This window comes from Lagopus leucura, unplaced genomic scaffold, assembly GCF_019238085.1.
Source record: "Lagopus leucura isolate 7727_CA_CO unplaced genomic scaffold, USGS_WTPT01 Super-Scaffold_100004, whole genome shotgun sequence".
NCBI lineage: Eukaryota > Metazoa > Chordata > Aves > Galliformes > Phasianidae > Lagopus > Lagopus leucura.
The window spans coordinates 44,270,388-44,290,349 of record NW_024962264.1 but is presented as its reverse complement, the minus strand read 5'-3'; the positions used below and the strand labels follow the sequence as shown (position 1 = coordinate 44,290,349).

General features: G+C 40.9%; 1 protein-coding gene across 1 annotated transcript in view; it reads left to right on the top strand.

Moving 5' to 3' along the window:
• The window catches only part of CRACD (capping protein inhibiting regulator of actin dynamics), a 46,359-nt gene that overhangs the window by 21,993 nt on the left and 4,404 nt on the right, over positions 1-19,962 (top strand). The window contains exons 4-9 of the mRNA XM_042871886.1: positions 8,137-8,301; positions 10,689-10,754; positions 12,013-12,195; positions 13,654-16,765; positions 18,313-18,503; positions 19,359-19,524. Coding sequence (XP_042727820.1) covers positions 8,137-8,301; positions 10,689-10,754; positions 12,013-12,195; positions 13,654-16,765; positions 18,313-18,503; positions 19,359-19,524 — 3,883 coding nt within the window. The remainder of the gene's footprint in view (positions 1-8,136; positions 8,302-10,688; positions 10,755-12,012; positions 12,196-13,653; positions 16,766-18,312; positions 18,504-19,358; positions 19,525-19,962) is intronic.

The following is a 19,962-nucleotide window of genomic DNA, read 5'->3' as shown; positions in this document are numbered from 1 at the left end:
ACAGAGTGAGAATTCTTCACAAAGCTCATTTCAGTATCATTTTGTACTTACATTTCTTTCGCAATCTTTTTCTCCCTGTTCTTTGGGCAGTGCTTACAAAAGGCAGATACGTGTAACTCTCCGCAGTAAGAAGTACATCAGTAATTACATAGCCAATTCAGTTGGATATTTGCTTTGAAAGAGCTTTACATGACCTGCTTTCCCTTCCTTTCCAGAATTGTATCCCATTCCTGCTCTACCTAAGTTTTTGCTTTACTTTTTGTGTATCTGTAGGATTCAAAGCTTATGCTTATCTCTGTGCTTATCTAGACCTTGAAAGAGCTGTTCTTCAGAAGCATTTATCAGTTTATTGCTGAGAATTGCTGGCATGTTCTGTCCAATGCTGGTAAATTGTTAATGCTGTGTAGGTGCCACTACCCTGTAGATGACTAGTGAAATACCAGTGATTTCTTTTACCTCCAAACTGCTAACTGGAGTTCAGCTTTTCCAGTGAGTGAAATAACAGGCAAAATTTCAGGATGTAATTGTTCCTTTTTTTCCTGTACAGTGCTGTCAGCAAACATAGCACCTGAATGGCATTGACTGTGCTGACTACAGATAAACTTCAAAGTAAAAACCATGCTAGGACAGCTCCAATTTCTCTGTGCTGTTTTTTCAGCTTAAATTTCCCTGTGTCATTTAGTTTTAAATGCATTCTACTTGCTAGGCTAGAAGTCATATTTAAAATGATTACTGGCTCTGGGCAAAGACGTGGGGTAGTTGGACCTCACTTATAGAATGCTTTAGTGTCCTTTGTATGCAAAGTTGACTGGTTTCAGCAGGAAGCTGTGCCCTCCTTGCCTGCTGGACCTTGTCTTGGCTTCAGAACATCAGCTTCTCTCTTAATACCTTTTCTCTTTGAAGTTTTTCTCCTTCTATATCCGAACACCCTACAGTTTCCCATGAAAATTATTGCTTTCAATATTGTGAACGCCCATCCCTGGAAGTATTCAAGGCCTGGTTGGAAGGCAGAACCTGATCTAGTAGATGGCAATCCTTTCCAAAGCAGGGGTGCTGGAACTAGATTTTGACATCTTTAAGGCCCCTTCCAGCTCAAACCATTCTGTGACTCTATGATTAAACTTAGAGAAGTGCTCAAAATTAAGAGTTACTGTATTTACTAACAACCATCTTCATTAAGCAAACAGTAACTCAAGAAGCAAAATAAAAATAGTCATTCTTGAAAGGTACAGCAAGAATATCTACTGATACACAGTTTTGTTCATATGGATTTTGCATAAGCTTTTGTTTTTGGTGGTTACTGACATGTATTTTAGGGAGAGTATTGTTTTGGCTGCCTCATTACAAAGGTGTGCTTATTTTATTTAAAGTCAAAAGGCAGCTGGTTCCTTCTTAGCATTTTAACATAGAGCTGCAGCCCAGCCTGTAACGCATCCTTGATTCAGCTTTTCCTGTTCTACTGGTGATGGTGACATCCAGAGCAACCCATTCAAACAGATAGAAAACAAATAAAAAATTGTAAATGACATTTTAAACTATTTGCATCTTTATGCAGATATTACGCATCCATACAAACGTCTGGATTTTTTTCATAACCCAAAATGAAGGCTCCTTATAATGAACTTGGGGCTACCTCTTACCTCTGCAAAGCCTGCTGTCCAGGACATGACTGTCCCTATTACCGTAGCCATGATTTCCACAGCTGTTCCCCATGTTTTAGGACAGGATCATGCCAAAAATCTCATTGCACATTTTTAGGTGGACCTTAGAATTGGATCCAAGCTCTGAACCATTATTCAGACCACCATTCCTTTCTGAAGGTTTTATGCAGTTATCACTTTGCAGCCCTTCCTTTTTTCTGTTGTATTCAAAAAGGTTAATTTTCTTTGCTGTGTGATTTTTCAGTCACAGAAAACATTGATACGCTTTCTCCAATATCAGAACTTTTTGTTTGTGTTGAAATCCCTTTCTGCAAGCTCAGTCCCACTGGGAATGTCTGTACTGTTTTGAGTTGTATAATCATCTAGGTTGGAAAATACCTTCATGATCATCAAATTCAGCCATCAAACTGACCTTCTAAGTCCCATTACTAAGCTATATTCCCTATTGCCAAGTCCACATATCTCTTAAATACCTTCTGGAATGGGAACTCCACCAATTCTCTGAGCAGCCCATTACAACACTTGACAAGAGTAAGATCAAGGTAGAGCAAGGAGTCAGTCATCTCTTCTAAACCTCTTCCAGTTTCTGCTTGCATGGCAAGGTGCTTCTCAGCATAGGAGTAATGCTAGAATTCAGAGCTCTGTGCTGACTCTGAACTTACTGTGCTCCAAGTGGAGGTGGAAACCTCTGGAGATTTTAACAATCCTCAGGAAATTGTGGGTGATGATACAGTAAAATTCATGCAAAACTTAAATCTTTGTTGAAAAAGACAACGTGCTGACAAGCCCAACTGATTATGGAAAGGGTTTTGAAATCAGGATAGAGACACAAGCAATTTAATACTGATGATGCTGGATCTCATTCCACTGACCACTGAAGTGTTTCCCATTCTCCCCTGGCATTTCATCTGCCTTTGAAGTGTTGATGAACTCACAAAAAGAGCTGTGTAATGATGCAGGACTGATGCAGCTGGTTCTGTTTCTTATTGGTTGTATGTTTCTTTCTTTTGGTTATATGTTCAAGGTAAACTATTTTTTTCTGGCACAGCTCTCATTTATTTTTATTGATTTTCAGCTTAGCAGCATTTATCTCATCAGGCTTTCCATAAATGGATTTGGTCATGTTCTAAGGTTTTAGTGTGTGCTAGAATTTGAGCTGAGAAAAGCATGACTTCTTGTTAACCTCAGGTAGGCTTTGTTGTATCCCGAAGCTGTTATTTTTGTGCTAGTTCAAGCCACCTACTATTGTAAAAGCAGTCATTGCTTTGTCCTTTGGATCTGCCAAGATTTATAATTACCTGGTTTTCAAGATGAAGTGTGAAAGTCTATCCTAAATCTGCTTCCACCAAGAGACTCTTAGTACTCTTAATGCTGAACTCATTTAATTAATCAGGGTCTGGTGCTTTACTTATGCAAGACTCTCAATGAGAACTAAGGAGTGTTTAAGGCCTAAATCCAGCAGTGTATCAGAACAAGCCAGAAAGAGACTCTGGAAGCATATCTTTATAGACTTGCCTTTCAAAGGTAAGTTTTTTTGTCCTTTCTTGAAAGTATGTTAGATCAATCTCCTCCTATTTTGCAGCTGTGATTGTAGATCTTGCTGATGATGTTTGTCAGCAAAGGTTAACAAAAGAGCAAAAGATGGTTACTTTTAGACCCACAGAAACTTTAGTAAGTAAAATGAAAGCCTGTTTTCAGTATTAGTATCTTGGTGCGCCTTGACCACTGTCTCCTCTTTGCTGTGCGAATACCGTGGTGTGACACTGCTCTAGCCCTGCAAGCAGGAGGGACAGCTTGTTCACTGCCTCTTGCCTTCACTGAATATATTTCTGACATCCCTCAGGCAGTGGCAGTAAGCCGCAAGAAATATTATAGGTTGAGTATGTCTTAGAGCTTACTGCATCTAGGAACTTCTGGGTAAATGTTTTCAGTTTATGTGGATGTATGGTTTAAAACATCATTTATTACAGTGATTTATTATGATAAAAACATATTTTGGAGATCTGGGCTTCTTGATCAAATTCTAAGGAACCAAGTTGTAAATTCAAATGTTACTGGCTTTGTACTGATGAATGCCTTGGTAGTATTTTTGTTGTTGTTGTCAACTAGTCAGTTTTGGTATGCATTTCTTTTAGTCATTAACATACTATAGCTAATGATCAAGCCAGGGCTTCCCCTGCTCTGCACTGTATGTGTGTATTCGTCCAACCTGTTCCCCATTGCTCTTTGTATTTGCTATTGTCCAGACCTCAGCAAGGCTGTAAAGGCTGTTCGTTAAACCTCAGAGCTATTATCTTTTAACTTGATGCTCTTCTTTTTATAGAACTGGGAGTGAGTTTTCACTAAATGATTGCCCAGCTTTATATTTTTCTTAAATCACTTATTTAGTGCCAATATTTCTAGTGCCAGTGAATCCTAACTTTTTTTCTTTACATTTGACAATTTCTACTTTACAAACTGGATTTATTGCTTTTTCCAAATTGTTCTAGCGCTTCTGGGACACATCCCCTTATTCTCTCTTCCTCCTTTCTATTTATAAAAGCTCAAAAAGCAATTAAACATTCATAAAAGGTTCCAAATTGCTGTTGACTCCAAAAGTGCTCAGACGCCACGAATCCTAGGAGCGTTTATGATGGTATTCATAGTGTGGGCTCACCCTGTTCTTATACATTCTTGATTTGTTTGATTTTTTGATCACTGTGAGAAACTGTGGGGCCAAGCAGGATTTCAGTGTTAAGTCTGTTCTTAGGGCATGTATTATTGATGGATTATTATTTTTACAGCAACATAAAACTAGAAAGCATAATTTATTTATATATGTGGGCAAACAGGCATGAAAAATAGGTATTTGAGTTGAAGGCAAAATATTACCAGCATTTCTTCTGAGAATTGTTCAAAGAGGATCAGCCAGAATAATGCTCTCTATTTTAATGATTTAAAACTGAACAGAGAAAGTAGCTCTGTGGATCCAGGTTGGATTCACTCCAGACACAGAGCCTTAAGAATGTTGTGGTTTCAGAGGGCTAAATCCAGTATGCAGTCAGGCAGGCATGTACGTGGAAGAATAGCCAAATTTGAGTGAAAGAGATGTGCAGCCTGTGCAGGAGATGTTCATCTGGGCTCACTGCGGGGTAATATGGAAGGTTTGTTTTATGGCATTTCCTATATGAACACAATTAATGTTTTTAAAGTTGAAGGTTTTTAATTCACCGCAGGCGCCAAATAATGCAGAGCAATTTCACTTTGGAGTTTTATTTTTGAAGCTATTAATGTTAAGCTGGTATAAAGCTGTTGGTTCAGTAGCATCATGTTCTAGCAAATTATTTTGCATGAAGTAAAACTGAGTCTGCGTCATGGTCATTGCTGTGGAAGATTTTCAAAATGGAATGAGTGCAAAAGTATAAACCTTTTTCTAAGTTCTCAATATTTCTTTGGTTTTATTAACTAAATGCATGATTAACAACCGCAGTACGGAATATCTTAAATAAAGCAGTGGGATCGTGACCCCAAGGTTGTGTTTTGGTAAGCACTGTACTGTATATAGTCATCTTGGAGGTGGACCTCCTGCACCTTGCAGCATGCAAAGGCAGAGTGAAGTTACAGAGCCAAGGCCACAACTCCTCCTAGTTGAAGCCAGCTGTTGGTGAGCCAGAAGAGGTGAGGGTGCAGATCGCCTAGGTAGGGAGCAGCCCAGTGTGATTCCTGTTCCTCTAGAGGGGAGGTGGAGGCAGCTGTGACTTCCCATGCACAGCTTTGCCCCATGCTGAATGGCACCTTGCTCACAGCCACCTGCTTTGGGTGTGAACAGACACGCTTATGCACCACAGAAAATGTGGCCATGAGGTAAGCTGTGGCTGGAGCCAGTGTTCCAGCTTAGTGGTCCAATTCAGAAGCTCTGGTATGTGGGCCCACTGGCTGTTGTTTCATGGTCAAGTGTGGTAGCAGTTTGTCGCTGCGGATGTTTTATAATATCTGTGCAAAATACCTGTCTGCAAACTGAGGGATGAAGAAACTGCACTGGAGTTGGTAAGACTGAAAGTGGAAGGTACAGGCAGGAGGTGTTCAGCTGTTTCCAGCTGACAAATGAGACTTTGGTGCAGGATGGTAATTTCTGACTGCTAAATTAAAAGCTGTTTTGCACAAACCAAAAGAAACCAGGTGCATTTAACTGAGATCAGTATTCATGTGTGGATATTTCTGCAGGGTATTTAAGCATCCTGTGCGTGACTGCACAATCGTGGAACAGCAAAATGTCACGCCTGCAATTTCTAATGTCTGGAATTGCAAATAATCCTCCTTAGGCAACTGTCGCCCACGTGCTGTCAGCACAGGGTTTATAGATGTGTCCTGGAATCTTTGTCTAAGACAAACATTTAAGAAATTCAAAGCAGATGCTTCTTTTCAGGGAATATGGTCTCTTTTCAGTGCACTTGAAGCTTAAATAAATGTCTCTCTCCATCTCTGGGTTGCGCTACCTGAATGTGTTCCTCCAAGTCAAACCTGTGGATTTTATCTTTTCATTGAGGAATGGTGCAGTCTTGGGGTTCTTATGAACCCCAGGTACAGAATGCATTTGTTTGAATTTGTAAGAAAATAGTTGCAGTTTGGTTGGAGTGCACGCACGTTTTCAGAAAAGAGTAAGGAACAGATTTTATATTGCTTTGTGAAAGCAATCAGAATAAATTTGCTTAGTGGTAACAATAAGCTATTTGAGATTTAGATGTCGAGTATTCAGCATTGATTTTGTAGATGAGTGTGCACTGAAAGCAATAGGCCTTGGAAAACTGTTAATGAAGTTTAAGTGTGTTTTTTTATTGTTGGTTTTTTTTTAAGCAAATAATAACAAAAATAGCCTTTTGTCCTATAAGTAATGTGAGTGCTATTGGATTTTTTTTTATATCTTTAAACTAACTCATGCGTGTTTGAGCATAAAAACCTTTACAATTCAAAGTAATTTAAAAATCTGTGTATAGTCCAGAAATACTGAAGTTATCCTATTTCCTGGTAATATCTGGAAACATAATTTCAAACCTTTATGAATACATGTACATGATTTTCCACTGTATCCTCAATGGCTATTAAAAACACCTGTACTTTTTAAAGTTAATCCCACTCAGCACAATAGCTTCATTGACTGACACACAGCTCCCACCGTATGCTGCACTCACATTAGATCAAGAACTTGATCAGAAGACAGAGAGAGTAACAGATCTCCCTTCCACCAAAACAGTTTGCACCACATGTAGGTGTTCATGTACTCACGTGTACATTGTGTAATAGATGCCCAAGTCTTTAGTTTTATGGGTAGTTACTAGAGTAATCCTGTCAGTTCCAACTTCTTGCTTGGGAGAAGAGCTGTTTCTCAAGAATATGACTTTAGGATGAACCAGGGAGGAAACTCAATTTAGAAAAGACATTGAATTAAGAAGCTGCTCTGAAGCAGCGTTCTACTGGTATCGGAGGAGCTGTAGGAGCAGAGCACAGCTACAGCCTTCACAGTGTTTGATCTCTCTGACTCCCTCTTGCATAGTGGACATTGTAACATTTCAAGTCAGAGAGCTATATTTGTAACACAGAAATCTGGGAGGATTTTGTGGAACCCTTGCTGTTAGACAGAGGATACATGAACAGTAATCTGAGTGGAAATAAACCTCTGCCATTCAAAACTGCCCACTATTTCAACATGCTGTACTAGATGAATTGCATTATTTTCTGCCAAAATTCACATGGGCACAAACTGCTTGAATTTTTACCAGATTTCTGTATCAAACTGTTTGGTAATGTTTTGCAGTTCGTATAGGTAAACTTAGGCAAGAATGTTGTCCACTGAGCAACGATGAAAGGAAGGCTGATCTGACTTGAATCCTTTCAGAAGTCTACCCTGTGCTATTAAAGGATTCCTTCCCTTGCCAGTTGTTCACCTGAGCCATGTTCGTGATTTTGTGGTATAGGAAAAAGATACACTTTTGTTCTATGTGATACCTACTCTGAGCTTCTGTATTTCTCAGTGAAACTCGTATTGGGGTCCATGTAGGAACCAGATACTGAGCAGTTTGAATTTGGTTCGTGATCTTATCATTTCTTTGTGATGGTAAGTCTTGGTAATTAATTAGCTTTATAAGCAGTCTTAATCTAGGACATAAGTTATGAAAATAGACGGAAAGTTGCAACATTCACAAAATTCACAATATATTTTCAGCACTGATTAAAACTGAAGCTAACCACCTCAAACCAAAACTTAGGTGGTGAATTCCTGGTCACTTTGTGGGGGGAATAGAGAGGGAAGGGCCACCAAACTGCAGCAACATGTGCCTCAGGATGTTATTTTTGTCTGGAGCCAAAACTTGTCCTGAGTATTTCTGTGCTGCTTCCATGTGGAGAAGGGGAACATTTGGGAGATTTTGATTGTTTTGCTCATAATCTAAATACCTTTTTTTTTTTTTTTTTTTCCCCTCTCCCTCTTTTTGTTTTTCAGCAACAGTTGGCCAAGGATATAAAATTTGGGCAGCCTCCGCAAATGACAATTTCTGGGAGGACAATGGGGGAGGCAAATGCTAGTGTAGAAGAGGATGTGTTTCTCGGTAGCCTCATGGAGGTTGACTCTCAGCAGGACACGGAGCTCTCAGAGAGTGGTAATAAAGTAAGCACTTTAAATTGATGTTTTCATGGCTTTATGGTGATAATAAACCAGTAAAGTTCACCAGGGCATAACAGATGTCTCCAGCGAGGCTGAGCCAGGCTCAGCGGCTGCTGCATGTGGGTGGGATTGCACAGCTCATGCATCTTGGACTGGTGAGAAGTGTGTGCTCTTGGCTTCCTGAGTTAGGTCCCATAGTTTTGCCCATCTGATTGTCTGCTCTGAACCTCCAGCAAAGCATGTGTTACTCACAAGGTAGCCAGCAGAATGGATTTTTAACTGCAACTGAATATGTCTTGAAATATGTTTTTTCTAGCACAGAAAGCTGTGCACAGCATCTGTGGCAAAAATCATTGCAAAATGAGAGAGGTATGGAGACTAAATCCTCAAGATCTGTGATCTTGGGGTAAACACCCATATTCCTCTTGGACAGGAACTGAAGACATACAAGGTGGTGAAACATTTGGAGAATGGTTTGTAAACCCAAATGCACAGTGCAATTCAAATGACTCAGGTTCTATACAGAGACTTTGATACCAGGAACTGCAGGTATCTAGAAGGGGCTTTTTCTCATGCTGAAGAAACACAGCAAGGGATGAAATCTCTCTGGAAATTCTGTGCTGTGATGCTGGTTCTGGAAGTTGCTGTAATGGCTGAAGGCATGTCTGTGGCAGACAAATGGGCATTCTTCCCTGCCTGAAGAAGGCTGACATTGTGCCAGGGGAAGGCACACAGCAACTTCACCATGTACACGCAGCCCATAAAATCCTGGAGGGGAACCAGGGCATGAGCCTCTGCTCGTGGGTGCTAAAGGCAGCACTGGCTATGTGAAAGGTAATGAATGTCCTCTGCAGGTCATGCCTGTGTTAAGATAAATGTGTGGAAGAGAGATTTATGGCTGAGGTGGCCCAGACTTCGTCCGCCTCAAGAGGCAGCATAACTCTCTGTTACTGCTTGCTTCATGGCAGTAGTTGGAGCCGTCAGGGAGCTAGGCACTTGGGGGAACTGCATGCTCACACCTGTCCCTCAGCAGTCCAGAAATGCAGTTAGAAGTAAGGTGTATTTCTTCTGCTTCACAAATAATCTCTTGTGAAGGAATCAGTTTAGAGCATCCTTTGTGCCTCAAAGCACAGTGGGGCTGTGGCAGGTTTTGGCTACATAGCCTGGAATTGGGAGAACAATCCAACACCACCTCTGCAGATGGTCTTTGTGCTTCGGGAGACCAGAACGTCACCACCTGGTGACCTCCAACTGGAAAGAAGAATCACAAAAAAATCACAGGAGTTCCCTTGTGTAACAGAGAGAGGTTCAGGCCTCTCTTTCAAGTACTATGGTCTGAAAACAGAATTAATGCTGCCTTGCATAGTTCTTTCTCATAACACAGAAGGAGTGAACATCAGTATTCCCAGGAGATCGCGGTTCCAAGTACATAGGTAGATACCAGTAAGTCATTGCTGAGTTGCCAGAGTGCTCAGCACTTTGCTTTATCCTGCTGAGCGCTGCTTGCTGCCTGCTTTATCAGAGACTTTTGCTGCATGGCACCTTGCTTGGTTTCAGTTCCGGTCTCTTCTACTGGTCTTGTAGCAGCTCCACGTGCTTATCTGTGTGGGTCTGGGGGAGCTGGTGGCTGGGACCATGTAGCACTGTCACGCTTCAAGCTTCCCATACTGGCTTGTGGCTTCTGATTTTCCTAAATTGGATCAATGGCAAGACTTATATTTAAGCTATATTTTTATGCTTTGTACTATTAATCTGTTCAGAAGGAAATTTCATATGCACTTGGTGTAATGGGATCCAAACATTCATTAAGCGGTGAAGTAATACTGTGGTATAATAATTAAAAAATGTTTCTGGATGCAATTAATGGTGCTTCTACCCCTGTGCTTTAGAATCCCCCTGTGTGAGCTGGCTTCAAGCAGGACAGTAGCTATGGAGCTCTGGTAGGCTCAGGTCACTCTGTGAAGAACGGGAGTTATTGAAAATCTTGAGCTGCAGCTCTGTGCAGCAGAACTGATGCCTGACTGGACACAGACCAGGTTCTTAGTTTTCACTGGGCCTAGATCAGGAGAAAATAAAGTTATTAAGAGCTGCCTGAAATCCTGAAAAGTTGTGCTCTTTCATTTGAATCTAGTTATCTCATTAAGAAAGTGTTTCACCTTCTGTAGTGTCCAGTAGCAGCAATTTCTTCTTGTTGACAGTAGTCACTGAAGGAGCAATGAGAAAATGATAGTATTTAGAAACAAGAATTGTTTATGCAGCAGTCCTGCAGGCAGGAAATAAGACTTGAGAAAACTGAATCTACTGTAACTGCATGATTTCACAAGATCCTTGAACCGTATTTATTAGATTCTGTAGTTTTAATATCCAGCTGTGCTAATCTTCTTTTTTAGCCAGCAGACACTCCAGATCTGTTGAGACCAATGGATTTGCCTGGAACAGGTCAAATGGAAGAAAAGGTAACGAAACTTTTGAGTTAGTTTCTATTTTTAGCTATTAGAAGCCTAACAGTTAGTTTTTGTTTTAATATACATTTCTTTGATTCATGATCATCATCCAAGATCTTATGAATATTGCATGGTTTTGAGGATAGTAAATCAGCAATCACTAAGACTGTGAAATCTGTTTCGGTAGTGAGAGTTGACTGCAGGAAACAGCAGAAATCTCTCTGCTGGCCCTACAGCATTTCTGCTTTCAATGTATTAGTCACAGAGCCATGATTTTCCTAAGTACTTCTACTACTTTGTTATGTCTACATGTAATTCAGTAAGTGTATGTAAAATGCTCCATCAGCTTTAAGTAATTGGTTCCCTAATTAGCATATGCTTAACCTCAGAAAATTGCAGGACTGTCTTGAAAACAACATGTGTGACTTTGTTTCCTTACAGAAAACGTTTTCTCCCTTTTTTTCTGTCTTCTGTTTCCACTGGAGTTGTGCCAAACACAGGTTTGGGATGATAGCTCAGTGCTTTACAGGAGAAGCTCACTATTACATGTGTAGGCATCCAGTTCCACTGTACTCACGCCCCTTGTCTCACTAAATCACTTTGCTTGGATTTGCAGTTTCTGAACCAAAACATTTGAAGTGCATAAGGAAAAGCACCAAAGCCAGTATTCTCATACTTCATTTTTTGTTGTTGCTTGGTGCTTGTGGTTGTTTGGACATCTCCACATGGCTGTGGAGAGAGGCTTGTCTGGAGGCTCTGAGACCCCACAGCTTAGTCACCTACCACACAGACAGTACCTCTCTGTAGCTGCTCTATTATAGTGCTTTAATAAGTCATTCTGATTTACTCTTCCTGAAGTGTCCCATCTAAATTATTTAAAGATGCACATGTTTTACAATACGCAAACTTTAAAATGTCCTAAGGGATGCTGCTGAAAACTCTGCCTTTGCCCTTGTTGATCCCAACAGCTTATGAGCAGAGCTGACATTTTCTGTGAAAAAAGTCAGCTAGGATATTCTGAGTAATATTTAAGTGAAAGGTATGAAAATGTGTGAGGTTCCGGAAACAGAAAAATGTTACAAACTGTACAAAGTTCACAACTTCTGTAATGGGAAAATAGGGCTCGAGATAACAAATTGTTGGTTATAAGCTAGTAGTTCCTTTGAAATCAAAACTGCCAAGTTCTGTTGTATGTGTGTTTGTTTGTTATGATGTTTTTAAACTGAGTGAGCAACTTAATAGAGATTTCTTGTATTTGTGATACAAACAGGTAACTCCAGTCAAGTCATCCCGGCCAAAAAGACAATTTTCCTGTTCTGGCACAATTGAAACAATCAATCTGGATGCAATTCCCCAGGCTGTTGCTCGTCTAGACAACAGTGCCGCTAAACACAAGCTGTCCGTAAAGCCAAAAAAGCAGAGAATGTCCAGAAAACACAAGAGATTAACAAAGGTATTGAACCTTCAGTGAAATAACAAGAGGAAGAGGTTGCTTTTGAAGCTGTGTACTAAATAGCCATAACTGAGTGCACCAGGAGTAGCAGAGGACTGCCTTAAGATGTAATTGATATTAATTGGAGGCACCTAGTGAAAGCTTGGACAAATCTTGTGTCTTCAGGCTAAAACAAAATAGATGATTATTTTGTTTTGAAATCAAGACCTAAAGATGAAACCCTACCTGGAGATAAGATGCAACAAAGTTTTCACATTGCTAGCTGAAACAAATGCTATTTAAATCTGAGGTACATCCACTAGTATTCTAGACTCAAGAGAACTTTCTGATTCTAGCTAATCTAGTTAAAAAAGTAATAATAAAAATTAGGACACCATGGTCTGAAGCTTCTGGAAGAGTGGTGCAGGTCCTGACAGTGCTGACATCATTGTCTTACAGAAAAGAGAAAGACATGAGTAATGCAGCTCTTCCTACAGCTTTGAGAGCGAGATAACAAATCCTAGCTCTAATATGCTTACTGCATGGTTACTTTGGTTTTTATCTTGACATCAGCATTTATAAATGGGACTATTCAACTAATACAACATACAGGAGGAGGCACTGATCCTTCTTATCCACTATTGCAATGAAGATAGTCAATCTAAGAATTTAGTTTCTTTCTGTTTAACTGGAGCCAAATAACAACTGTAGAGATGAAAGCTGGGCAGGGCATTAACTGAGCTGTTTTCCTCATGGAAAGTGCTGGGCAGCGCTGTTAAGGTGCAGCTCATCTTCGTTATAGAGATAAAAAGCAAGCTGTGAAAAAGATCTGCCTTCTGTTTACTGCAGGCACTGCACCTACTTGGCAGTGCTGCAGGGCAAACACGCAGAACCAGGCACTAGTTAACGTGTGCCTTGGAACAGTATAGTATTGCTGGGCAGCAGTTAGAAACAGAGACTCAGTTCACTGTGGCAAGGCTTTGAGAAAAGCAACCAAATCCTGTGCCCCTGAGCACTGTTCTTTCCTGACTAGCATTGCAGTTCTTCTTTAACATTAGATTTGTCACAAAAGAGCTGGCAAAACAAATGCCCCGAGGCAGGTGCTAATTATTTTGAGCTTTATGAACAGAGTTCTAAGTAATAGAACAGAGTGTGAAACTTAATATTTCTCAGCCTCCTGAAATGGCAGATCTCAGCCTGGATTAACTTGTACTTCTAATAGCGACCGTTAATTTAACACTGTAGTTATCACTGTTGAGATATTTTCTTTCTTAAAAAGGCTGTCACCTGTACAGGTGAGAGGTGTGGTATTTGTGAAGAAATTAACTGTAAATTGAAATGTGTTGGCTCCAGATATGAGTCATTATCTTTAAAGAAAAGATATTATTTTGCATTTGCAAGCTATAGTTTTTTTCACTGTAAAGAATAATAAGCCAGTAGGCAATGTTAAGTAATTCCATGCTTGCCTCCCTATTTCAGGGATCACAAAGCTTAACGATAACAGAATTTGAGCCAGAGGATCTAGAGACTGAGCTGTTTGTAGACAGATATCCAGGTTATAATGGACACATCACTGCAGACAAACTAATCCAGAACAGAGATGAGCCAAAGCAGCTTCAGCTGGCAGAGGAGAAAAGAATTGAAGATCACTGGGGGATCCTTGAAGCTGAAAAGATAAGGCAGATTGTAGAAATGGAAGAACAGAGAGAACTGGAAGAACAAAGGTGCCAAGAGCTGGAGGAGCAGATGCAAAAAGAGCAAGAGAGAAGGGACAATGAAAAAGAGAGTAGTCAGTATCTCCTCGAAGGAGACATATCTTCAAAAACTGAACTGCAAACCTGCCAGGAAGAGGAGAGAAGACTGTTGGAGGCAGAGAAGAGGCAAGAGCTGGAGGACCAGACATGCCAGGAACTGGAAGAGCAGAGACAGAAGGAGTTGGAGGAGCAACAGAGAGAAGAGCTGGAGCAGCAGAAGTGCGAGGAATGGAATGAGCAACAGAGACAGGAACTGGAAGAATATAAGGACCAGGAATGGGAAAAACAACAGAGACAGGAGCTGGAGGAACAGAAGTGTCAGGAACACAGACAAGAGATGGAGAAGAACTGGGAACAGGAGGAGCAAAGACAAGAGCTGGAGGAGCAGAAATGCCAGGAACAGGAACAACAGAGACAGAAGCTGGAGGAACAGAGGCGTTGGGAACTGGAAGAGCAGAAGAAGCAAGAGCTAGAGGAGCAGAAACACCAGGAATTGGAAGAGCAGAGGCACAAGGAGCTGGAGGAGCAACAGAGAAATGAGCTGGGGGAACAGGAGAAGCTAGAGCTGGAAGAACTGACGCAACATGAGACTGAGAAATGGTGTCAGGAGGAAGAGGAAAGAAACCAGATGGAGGAACAAAAAGAACTAATGGAACAAAATAAGGAAGAAAAAGAGAGACGAGAACTAGAAGAGAAAGAGCTTCCAGAAGCTGAAATGAAACTGAAGCAAGAGAAAGAGTCTGAGGTACCCAGCCAACAGAAGGAAGAGGAGGAAGAAAGACAGCATTTGAAGGAAAGAGAAAAGACAGAGGAAGAGCAACCCCAACAGCTTCTGGAGAAGAAACAGAGGCGGGAAGAGCTGAGAAAACATAAACTCACCAAACAAATGCACTTGGAAAGTACAGACTTTGTGCAACAAGACGAACTGAAACAGCAAAAGGAACAAGAGTGGAACAAGCTGGAAGAGCAGAAAATAGACACAGAAAGGCAAAATCTTCCTCAAAAGCAACAGGAAAAATCCTTGGAGCAGCAAAATGACAAGAATGAGCTGTGTTCTGTGGGGGCTGATAGGAATCAAGGAGATGACAAGCTCCAGGAAAGACCAAGACCGCAAAAAATCAAACAGCCAGAAAAAGGGAGTAAAACAGTAGAAGAAATCCTGGCCCAGAAACTGAAGAGAGAAGTTGATGCTCAAGAACAAAAGCGAATAGGGGAAGAACTTAGGTGGCAGGAGGTAGATGAAAGACAAACTGCATCCAGACCCTTCACTTTTCAAGTGTCTTCTGGAGATAAACAGATCATATTTCAGAAAGTAAATTTGAGTCCAGTCATGCCTGCCAGAGGAGCAGGACTATCTTCTCCATCCATCAAAGATAGCATGATGCACACCTCCAGCAAGGGCTCTCATACGCTCCCATCATCTGTGTGTGTACCCCATACAGCTATTCTGGTTACTGGAGCACAGCTGTGTGGCACAGCAGTTAACCTGAACCAGATAAAGGACACAGCTTGTAAATCATTGCTTGGCTTAACAGAAGAGAAAAAAAATGTGGATATTCCTTCACCAGAAAAGGCCCAGAAAAAATCTCCAGGTCCCAAACCCAGCAGCAGTAAAATCAAATACACACAAGAGGCATTGGACCAAGCCACGTTAGCTGAGTGGGCCTCTATCCGTTCTAGAATCTTAAAGAATAAAGAAAATGGCAAATACAATGAGAAAGACAGAGTAAGTGCCTGCAGACACAGTGATGACTGGACGCCCCGGGGACGAGGTTCTCCCCATGGTAACTTGAGGAAAACCCTATCTGCAAATGCAAAGTTCTCAATAACACCAGCGTGGCAGAAATTTTCAGAAGCTTCCAAAATCAATTCAGGCACTGAGAATGTAAGTGCAGCAAAATGCAATGAAAAAGTGGCTGTGGGAAGAAACATTGGGTCATGCACTGATGCAAATGAGGATGTAGTATCCGCTTTAAAGGATAACTTATCTGAAGTGGCTAAAGAGAAAACAGAAACACACAGTGAAATTACAGACAACACAGAAGGTTGTAAATTTGCAAAAGATCTTCCATCTTTTCTTGTTCCAAGTTTTCCTCGTTCTCCAGGTAAGGAGGTACCCCAGTCTGTACTTCCAGGTGCTCTGGAAAATCAGCAGAACAACAGCACCAAAAAAACAGATAAACCAGCACCAAATGGAGAAGAAAATGTTTCTCCCTTTGGGATAAAGTTACGGAGGACAAACTATTCTTTACGTTTCCATTATGATCAACAGGCAGAGCAGAGGAAAAAGAAAAGGTACAGTGCAGGAGACAGTTTTGATGGTGTGCCTGACCCACTACTCACAGCTGATGGTGAACAGGAATCTGCTGTTCTCGCTACACAGGAGAGTACATCCCCTGGTATAGGGAAAGCAAACATCCATGGGAATTTAAAAGACTCAAAAGATTCTTCATTTACTGTGTTGGAGACTTCACAACAAGTGGGCACACCACTGCCAGCCACCAGCCAGAGCGCTTTACCTCCTCATGAGAAACCAGCATGCAAGTCGCTCTTCCCACAGAAACCTGCCTTAGCTCCAAAGCCTGCCAGCCAAACGCCTCCATCATCTCCTCTCTCGAAAATGCACCGATCACACCTGGCTGATACACTGGGGCAGAGGTTTGTTAAGGCTGAATCGGATGGGGGCTGGAGAAAAGATGACAGAGCAGTGCCTCCGGTGGCACCGAATGAGAGCAAAAATGAAGAGGAAGAAATCAGAGAAAAGAAGTCGTTTTTCCCATCTTTGAGTATTCCCTGGAGAGAAAAAAATGACAAAAAGCCTGAGCCATTGAAGAAAGGTATGTACTTAAAAGTCATCTAGCAATTGTCTGCAATTCCAAAATGAGATACTGAAGTCCAGAGGAAGAAATCTGGTCTTAAGCTATAATTTTTACCTGACATATTATGTGAGGAGTGCCACTGCTTTGCATAGAGTTGTCTGAATGAATGAGACTTCCTAACCCCACAGGTTAATTCAGATACACACAAACTCAACGCAGCCAGTATGTCCTGCTTCAGAAAGTGAATTTCAAGGTGACAGAAGTGAGTTTTCCTTGATAGAGATGTTACCTAGTTAGGCAAATATGGACTTGTGTTCTATGTGTAACGGTGCCATCAAAGTGGAGGGAGTCAGTTCTATAATTTGCATATTGTATTTATTCTGAGACGAATAGTATTTAGTTTAAAATGATCTTAAAAAAGGAAATAAGATCTAGCTGCCCTTGTAGTACCTGACCTGGGCATATTGTCTATCAATCTACAGCAGGGCATGAGTCTGCATTTCAGCAGCACTCTTCAGTAGTACAAGTGCGTAGTGGCCCTAGTGGCTCTTCAGAGGAAGGTTGAAAGTCCCTGGGTCCTGAAAGAGTGCTCAGTATGATTGGAAAAAGTACCTTGTCAGCGTGAGGACACTCAGAGGAGTGAGGCCAAGAATTCAGCAGTTATTTGGGAAATCCCTTTTTTTCCCCATTCTTGACTTCTGTAAACATCAAGACTTCTAAAATTGCATCTCGGCGAACTACTTACAGTTTCTGTGAACACAGACTTTTTCCTTTCATTTCTAAATGAGGATTTTGGAAACTAGTTGGAGGCACAGCTGTGCTCTAGGAGAGCAGGGCCTTTGTGCCCTTTGAGGGTTTCTGTGCTCTGCAGGAGAACATTTGCACCTACAAAGCCGCTCACAGTTACCATCAGTGCCTTACACAGCTCTGTACTGACTACAAGACTCAACTTTGTACAAGATGCTTGCTGTCAGAGATGTTTTTAGCCTCAAATATTTTTTTGCAAACATGAGTGTAGATATTTAAAGTTAGTTATGTGGTTTCACACTTATAGGTGCTTTGGCTACTAGTTTCAATGAAGCTTTTCAAGTAATTGCTTAAATAAAGCCTGATTTGTTTCTGGGAATAGCCACAGGCAACAAGAGCAAGAAGGAAGTAGTTCAGGTTTTGTTGTCTCTGAACCAGTTCGGTGGAGATATAAGATAGCTTTGGAAAATCCAGAAAGCTCTTGTGCTGCAGAAAAGGTTACATCCACCTTTCATTGCTCTTGAGTCACCACACAGAATGAGAAATCAACTATTGCTCAAATAGCAATTTAAAAAAATGTTAAGAGTGCATTTATCAGAGTACAGAACTTTCAACTTGGCTGAAGTACTGGAGTGTTGAATTAGGTCGTATTCTTGAGGCATTAAAAACTCATTCAGAATCTGATAGTCCCTGAAGGTCTGTGAACGGCACAGAAGTCCATGAGCTTAGCTGCAGTTTCACAAGGTGGGAAGTTGTATTGGTTACTTGAGACAATGGATGTCCCTTATTCAACCAACTATCTTCATGTTTTCTTTCAGAAAAACCAGTCCTGCAGAGCAGACACTCTTTGGATGGCTCTAAATTGATGGAAAAAGTTGAAACTTCACAACCGCTGTGGATCACATTAGCACTGCAAAAACAGAAGGGATTTCGTGAGCAGCAAGCTACTAGGGAAGAGAGGAGACAAGCCAGAGAGGCAAAGCAAGCAGAGAAGCTGGCTAAAGAAAATGTAAATATCTTTAGAAACACCGATGGTTCCATTAAAAGTACTAGCCAGTTGTTGTTATGTGAAGTATTTGCACGTGCAGTTGGTTTGTTAAGACTTCACAAAAACTAAGATGACAGTGGGTAAAAAGCAGCCTTTTGCTCCAGTAGAAAGTAATGTGCAACACTGTGACAGTCGCAGTATAAGCTCTGATGCCTTAATATCCAGGGGAGTTAGTGGTAATCATAAGCCTGCCCACTGGGCAGCTGGTGCAGCAGAAAAATGGTACGTAACATGTTTCTTTCAAAGCTTGAGTACTGCTATATTCATTTATAGGTGAACATTAATGTTTGAATTCACTTCTGTCATAATACTTGGACACAATATGGATGAATGAAAGAAATGAACTGTCATACAAAACTTTCAAATGCTTAAAACAGGCTATACAAGCCGTGATGCTGTATCTAGATACTATGGATGGTAAAAAGGGAAGCTGTGTGGGTAACTGTCTATTTTAATGTCTGCGATGAGACCTACATTTCTCAGACAGATCTATAGTCAGAAACACATATAACTGGTGTGGGGGTGTGAAGCAGGGGTGTGAAGTCACCCTGTTCTTCTGTCTTCTGTGTAACAGGTAGAGTGGTTCACACTGTTCCATATTTTGACTGAAGAGACAACTTGAAAAAACTAATTCTTCTGCTTTCTTATACAAGCTTTAATAGCTATTACTTTTAGAAGTATCAGATTGTTTGGATTCTTTGCCTGAAAGGAAAGCAGAGGAAAGGACAAGCAATGAATGAAAGCATCAGGTGCAACACCTCTTACTTGTGGTTGCCTTATGACAGATTCTCATTTACCACTTTTCCTCTGTTCTAGGCTGCTGTAAGCAATCAATCAGATAATAAAAGCAGCAGCAGCAAAATGAGCACACTGCAGAAATCTACACCTCAAGAAGGGGAGAAGAAAATTGAGACGGCTGTGTCAAGACTAGAACGAAGGGAGCAGCTGAAGAAGTCTAACACCCTTCCAACTTCTGTGACAGGTACAGTGGGAGACTCACCTTTACTCAAGCAGAAATGTAGTTTTAGAAGTGGTACTGCATGTTTTTGAGAAAGTGAATGATTTTTTTCCTCTCTCGTATGACCCCTACAATTATAAATGCATTTGCATTCAGCACAACTTGCTGCAGTCTCATCAGCTTCCAGTACATCATTTTAACTTGGTTCTCCAAGTTATTCAATCAATATTCAAATTTTTCAGGATTGCCACAGATTAACTTAAAAAATAATATCAAAACAAAACCAAACCACCAAGACATTAGGCTCTCTCCCCATGCCATATGCAACAAATATTTCTGGAACAAGACCGGTGAACTTAAGGGAACTTGATTTGCTGTAAATTGCAACTGCAATATTGTTTTGCCTTTAGCTTAAGGGTTAGCTCCCAGTGCAAATGGTGCTGAACCTCTACTAAATGCACC